The 7008-nt window shown below is 52.0% G+C and overlaps 1 protein-coding gene across 1 annotated transcript in view; it reads right to left on the bottom strand.

The window, feature by feature from the left end:
* Positions 1 to 3560: 3560 nt before the first annotated feature.
* LOC144676809 (sodium/potassium-transporting ATPase subunit alpha-3-like) overlaps positions 3561 to 7008 on the bottom strand; it is a gene marked incomplete at its 3' end in the record, with an annotated part of 55821 nt that continues 52373 nt past the window's right edge. Inside the window, 3 exon segments of the mRNA XM_078537133.1 lie at positions 3561 to 3715; positions 4737 to 4905; positions 5827 to 5977. Coding sequence (XP_078393259.1) covers positions 3561 to 3715; positions 4737 to 4905; positions 5827 to 5977 — 475 coding nt within the window.

The following is a 7008-nucleotide window of genomic DNA, read 5'->3' as shown; positions in this document are numbered from 1 at the left end:
CACTCCCTCAGTACTGACTCTCTGACAGTGCGGCATTCCCTCAGTACTGACCCTCCGACAGTGCAGCACTCCCTCAGTACTGACCCTCTGACAGTGCGGCACTCCCTCAGTACTGACCCTCTGACAGTGCAGCTCTCCCTCAGTACTGACCCTCTGACAGTGCAGCACTCCCTCAGTACTGACCCTCCGACAGTGCGGCACTCCTGGCCCTCTGACAGTGCAGCACTCCCTCAGTACTGACCCTCCGACAGTGCGGCACTCCCTCAGTACTGACCCTCCAACAGTTCAGCACTCCCTCAGTACTGACCTTCTGACAGTGCAGCTCTCCTTCAGTACTGACCCTCTGACAGTGCAGCACTCCCTCAGTACTGACCCTCCGACAGTGCAGCACTCCCTCAGTACTGACCCTCCGACAGTGCAGCACTCCCTCAGTACTGACCCTCCGACAGTGCGGCGCTCCCTCAGTACTGACCCTCTGACAGTGCAGCACTCCCTCAGTACTGACCCTCCGACAGTGCAGCGCTCCCTCAGTACTGACCCCCCGACAGTGCAGCACTCCCTCAGTACTGACTCTCTGACAGTGCGGCATTCCCTCAGTACTGACCCTCCGACAGTGCAGCACTCCCTCAGTACTGACCCTCTGACAGTGCGGCACTCCCTCAGTACTGACCCTCTGACAGTGCAGCTCTCCCTCAGTACTGACCCTCTGACAGTGCAGCACTCCCTCAGTACTGACCCTCCGACAGTGTGGCACTCCTGGCCCTCTGACAGTGCAGCACTCCCTCAGTACTGACCCTCCGACAGTGCGGCACTCCCTCAGTACTGACCCTCCAACAGTTCAGCACTCCCTCAGTACTGACCCTCTGACAGTGCAGCTCTCCTTCAGTACTGACCCTCTGACAGTGCAGCACTCCCTCAGTACTGACCCTCCGACAGTGCAGCACTCCCTCAGTACTGACCCTCCGACAGTGCGGCACTCCCTCAGTACTGGCCCTCCGACAGTGTGGCACTCCCTCAGTACTGACCCTCCGACAGTGCAGCACTCCCTCAGTACTGACCCTCCGACAGTGCGGCACTCCCTCAGTACTGACTCTCTGACAGTGCAGCACTCCCTCAGTACTGACCCTCTGACAGTGCGGCACTCCCTCAGTACTGACCCTCTGACAGTGCAGCACTCCCTCAGTACTGACCCTCTGACAGTGCAGCACTCCCTCAGTATTGACCCTCTGACAGTGCAGTACTTCCTCAGTACTGACCCTCCGACAGTGCAGCGCTCCCTCAGTACTGACCCTCCGACAGTCCGGCAACCGCCCACTCACATCGTGTGCCTGCTCACATGTACCGAACTGACCAACACAGCTGGACAGGTGGCTGAGGTGGTGGTGGGGGAGCATTTCAGCAATAATGACCACAACATAGTGCAGTTTAAGTTTGTTATGGACAAAGAAATAGACAAGTTCCAAAAAAATATTTTGGATTGGGGGGAGAGTGGATTTTAGTAAAATAAGGCAGGATCTGGCCAAGGTAGACTGGGAACAGTTGCTTGTGGGGAAATCTACAGAGTTCAGTGGGGGTGTTCAAAAAGGAAATGGGGAGGGTACAGGTTCAACATGTTCCCTCTAGGGCGATAGGAAGGAGTAACAAGCCCAGAGAACCATGGATGACCAGAGATATTCAGGTTACAATGAGAAGGAAAAGAGAGGCTTTTAGCTGGTACAAGGGGAGCAAATCAGCGGAGGCATTAGTGGAGTACAGAGAGTGCAGGGTGGAGCTTAAGAAAGCAATTAGGAGAGCAAAGAGGGGATATGAGAAAGCTCTGGCTGGTAAAAGTAGGGAAAATCCCAAGATATTCTATAAGTATATCAATGGGAAGAGGATAACCAAGGAAAGAGTAGAGCCCATTAGGGAACAAGGGGGCAATCTATGGGTGGAGCCAGAGGACATCGGTAGAGTGTTGAACGAATACTTCACATCCGTCTTCACCCAAGAGAATGAGGATGAAGGTATGGAACTCGGGGAGAGAGACTGCGAGGTTCTTGAGCAAATTGATACAGGGAGTGACAAGGTATTGGAGGTGTTGGCAGGCTTAAAAGTGGACAAATCTCCAGTTCTGGATGATTTGTGTCCAGGCTGCTGAGGGAGGCAAGGGAGGTGATCGCAGGAGCTCTGACCCAAATTTTTAATTCCTCTCTGGCCACAGGGGAGGTGCCAGAGGACTGGAGAACAGCTAATGTGGTTCCGCTATTTAAGAAGGGTTGTAGAGATAAGCCAGGGAACTACAGGCCAGTGAGTCTCACGTCAGTGGTAGGGAAACTATTGGAGAAAGTTCTGAAGGAGAGAATCTATCTCCACTTGGAGAGGCAAGGTTTGATCAGGGATAGTCAGCATGGCTTTGTCAGAGGGAGGTCATGCCTAACAAATTTGATTGAGTTTTTTGAGGAGGTGACCAGGTGTGTAGATGAGGGTAGTGCAGTTGATGTAGTTTATATGGATTTCAGCAAAGCATTTGACAAGGTCCCACATGGGAGACTTATAAAGAAGGCAAATGCACATGGGATACAGGGTAATTTGATAAGGTGGATTCAAAATTGGCTTAGTTGTAGGAGACAGAGGGTGATGACAGAAGGATGCTGTAGTGACTGGAAGCCAGTGTGAGGTGAAAAGTGAAAGGTGATGCACTTTGGAAGGAGTAATTTGACAAGGAAGTATTCAATGAATGGCATGGCACTAGGAAGTTCTGAGGAACAAAGGGACCTTGGCGTGTGTGTCCATAGATCTCTGAAGGCGGAGGGGCATGTTAGTGGGGTGGTGAAAAAGGCATATGGGACACTTGCCTTTATCAATCGAGGCATAGATTACAAAAGTAGGGAGGTCATGTTGGAGTTGTATAGAATCTTGGTGAGGCCACAGCTGGAGTACTGTGTGCAGTTCTGGTCGCCACATTATAGGAAGGATGTGATTGCACTGGAGGGGTGCAGAGGAGATTCACCAGGATGTTGCCTGGGATGAAACATTGAAGTTATGAGGAGAGGTTGGATAGACTTGGGTTGTTTTCGTTGGAGCAGAGAAGACTGAGGGGCGACCTGATCGAGATGTGCAAGATTATGAGGGGCATGGACAGGGTGGATAGGGAGCAGCTGTTCCCCTTAGTTGAAGGGTCAGTCACGAGGGGACATAAGTTCAAGGTGAGGGGCAGGAGGTTTAGGGGGGATGTGAGGAAAAACATTTTTACCCAGAGGGTGGTGACGGTCTGGAATGCACTGCCTGGGAGGGTGGTGGAGGCGGGTAGCCTCACACCCTTTAAAAAGTACCTGGATGAGCACTTGGCACGTCATAACATTCAAGGCCATGGGCCAAGTGCTGGTAAATGGGATTAGGTAGGTAGGTCGGGTGTTTCTCATGTGTCAGTGCAGACTCGATGGGCCGAAGGGCCTCTTCTGCACTGTGATTCTGTGATACGCAAATTACCCACACATATAACCCTCCCCCTCTCCATGCACACCCACTGGCTGACAGGCGCCTGGCAGTGACAGATCACTCCTGGGCATTGCGGTACTCACCATGTCCGTTCCCAGGTCGATGCACAGGATGGTGATGGTTCCGAGTGGCAGAGGAATATTGGCCATGATGAAGAGTAGGAAGGGAGTGATCTCCGGAATGTTACTGGTCAATGTGTAGGCAATGGATTTCTTCAAATTGTCAAAAATCAATCGACCTGTGGGTAAAGCCCAATTAGCAAATCATGGAAAAGGAATTGTCAACCAATGGTAAAGCTTTGTTTGTAAATATTCAAACCAAAGAGAGAGAGAGAGAGACTGCACTATCCCAGAGAGAGAGAGAGAGAGACCGCACTGACCCTGAGAGAGAGAGAGAGAGAGAGAGAGAGACTGCACTGACCCTGAGAGAGAGAGAGGGAGAGCGAGAGAGACTGCACTGACCCTGAGAGAAAGAGAGAGAGAGAGAGAGACCGCACTGTCCCTGAGAGAGAGAGAGAGAGAGAGAGACTGCACTGACCCTGAGAGAGACCGCACTGACCCTGAGAGAGAGAGAGAGAGAGAGACCGCACTGACCCTGAGAGAGAGAGAGAGAGAGAGAGAGAGACTGCACTGACCCTGAGAGAGACCGCACTGACCCTGAGAGAGAGAGAGAGACCGCACTGACCCTGAGAGAGAGGGAGAGAGAGAGAGAGAGAGAGAGAGACTGCACTGACCCTGAGAAAGAGAGAGCGCACTGACCCTGAGAGAGAGAGAGAGAGAGAGAGAGACTGCACTATCCCTGAGAAAGAGAGAGCGCACTGTCCCTGAGAGAGAGAGAGCGCACTGACCCTGAGAGAGAGACCGCACTGTCGCTGAGAGAGAGTGAGAGAGACCGCACTGTCCCTGAGAGAGAGAGAGAGAGAGCGCACTGACCCTGAGAGAGACCGCACTGACCCTGAGAGAGAGAGAGACCGCACTGTCGCTGAGAGAGAGAGAGCGCACTGACCCTGAGAGAGAGACCGCACTGTCGCTGAGAGAGAGTGAGAGAGAGCGCACTGACCCTGAGAGAGAGAGAGACCGCACTGTCCCTGAGAGAGACCGCACTGTCCCTGAGAGAGAGAGAGAGCGCACTGACCCTGAGAGAGAGAGAGAGAGAGAGAGAGAGAGAGAGGCACACTGACCCTGAGATAGAGAGAGAGAGACCGCACTGTCCCTCAGAGAAACTGCCCTGAACCTTAACCCCTCGTTCTGACCTCGTACCTTCCTCCACTCCTGTGACGATAGAAGCAAAGTTGTCATCGAGCAGGATCATGTCCGCTGCCTGTTTGGATACATCTGATCCAGCAATACCCATCGCCACTCCAATGTCAGCCTTCTTCAGGGCAGGGGAGTCATTGACACCATCTCCAGTCACAGCTACAATAGCACCCTAGGGAGAGCAACAGGGAGAGAGACTCAGTGAGGGACTAGCACCAGTCACAGCTACAACAGCACCCGATGGAGACAGACACAGAGACTGGCGCCAGTCACAGGGATTATAGCACCCTAGGGAGACAGACACAGAGACTCAGTGAGGGACTAGCACCAGTCACAGGGACTATAGCACCCTAGGGAGACAGACACAGAGACTCAGTGAGGGACTAGCACCAGTCACAGCTACAATAGCACCCTAGGGAGACAGACACAGAGACTCAGTGAGGGACTGGCACCAGTCACAGGGACTATAGCACCCTAGGGAGACAGACACAGAGACTCAGTGAGGGACTGGCACCAGTCACAGGGACTATAGCACCCTAGGGAGACAGACACAGAGACTCAGTGAGGGACTGGCACCAGTCACAGGGACTATAGCACCCTAGAGAGACAGACACAGAGACTCAGTGAGGGACTGGCACCAGTCATGCTACAATAGCACCCTAGGGAGACAGACACAGAGACTCAGTGAGGCACTGGCGCCAGTCACAGGGACTATAGCAGCCTAGGGAGGTGGACATTGAACTCCGACTTGTCTCAGATAGACCTCCGTTCTGTTGGCTTGTTATTCGTGCTCTGAACTCTGACCAGTCTTTGGTCTCTCCATTGGCTGATTATTCACTCTCTGAACTCTGACCCTGTCCCATTGGCTGTTTATATGCACGCTGAACTTTGACCTGTCTCTGGCCTCCACATTGGATGATTATTTGTTTCCTGAACTCCAACCTTTCTCTCGCCTCTCCAATGGCTGGTTATTTCCTCTCTGAACTCTGACCTTGGTCCCTGGCGCCTCTATTGGGCGATTATCGACTCTTTGAACTCTGACCTGCCTCTGACAGCCCTCCATTGGTTGGTCATTCACTCTCTGGACTCTGACCTGCCTCTGGCAGCCCTCCACGATGATGAGTTTCTGTTGTGGTGAGGTTCGGGCGAAGACAATTTCCGTGTGATTCCTCAGGATGTCATCAATCTGCTCCCCAGTAAGATCCTTCAGGTCAGTTCCGTGGATCACACATGCCTTGGCATCTCTGGAACAACAAGACCAGGACAGGGAGAATGAAGAAAGCCAATAGAGATGAAAATAGCAGAATTGCTGAAGAAAAGAGACATGCTGTCAAAGTTATTTTGTCTTGCACTCACCAGGACAATGCGCAAAAATTGCCAGTCGTAAAGGGAACAACAATTTACACTGCATGAGAAGAGAGCGCTGATTAGTTGGCAAGTGGTCTCTGATTGGTGGAGGCGTTGCCATGGAGAATGCAACACAGTGCATGAATTGGAGTGCTGGTGTGATGTCAGGTATGTAGGCTGCGCATCCCGAAGACTGGCGGATCGGACCAAAATAGCACGTTGCTTCCGCTATTAGCGACAGGCCAAGTATGGGGTGTGCCCAACCAGCCCCTGCTCGCCAAAACCAAAACACGGCGTCCGGCTATCGATGCGATTCTGCAATTGGACAGAACCGGCCAAACAATCCTGATTGTGATGGGAATTACACTGGAAACCAATTTTAGATTTATCAGTGGGGGATCGTGGTGTGGCCCACTTACACATGCTAGGAGCGCCACACATATTCACGCACACAGGGCCCTGTCCTTTGCAGACCGAAGGGAACGTGTCCATGCTTTGAGCCTTTTTCAACGAATCAAAAGCTTGGGGGACAGCCATTCCCTGGTTCATTCCCCATGGCAATGCCTTGACCAATCAGAGTTGAACTGCCTGGTTTGAGTTTGAACAAAAGCTTGGCAGTTAATTGCTCCCTGGTGCATTCTCTCCATGGTAATGCGTCTACAAATCAGAGACCATTGCCAACCAATCAGCACACTCTTCTCAGGAAGTATAAATTGTTGTTCCCTTTACATATGGTATTCTTGCGAACTATGCAAGGCCAAAAGCTGCCACAGGGTGTCTCTCTTTTCAGTAACAATCTAGTTCTGTATAAGCAAGCGATGATTTAAATAGCTGAGTGTTAACGGGGATGATGGGGAGGGAGAGGTTGATGGGTGTGTGAGCACAGATTTTGTTGTGGCTACGTAAGGGAAGTTCAGTTACTAAAGCA

This window comes from Cetorhinus maximus, unplaced genomic scaffold (genome assembly GCF_964194155.1).
Source record: "Cetorhinus maximus unplaced genomic scaffold, sCetMax3.hap1.1 HAP1_SCAFFOLD_1946, whole genome shotgun sequence".
In the NCBI taxonomy this organism is placed as follows: domain Eukaryota; kingdom Metazoa; phylum Chordata; class Chondrichthyes; order Lamniformes; family Cetorhinidae; genus Cetorhinus; species Cetorhinus maximus.
The sequence above is the reverse complement of the archived record's forward strand: the minus strand, read 5'-3'. Positions and strand labels throughout refer to the sequence as shown.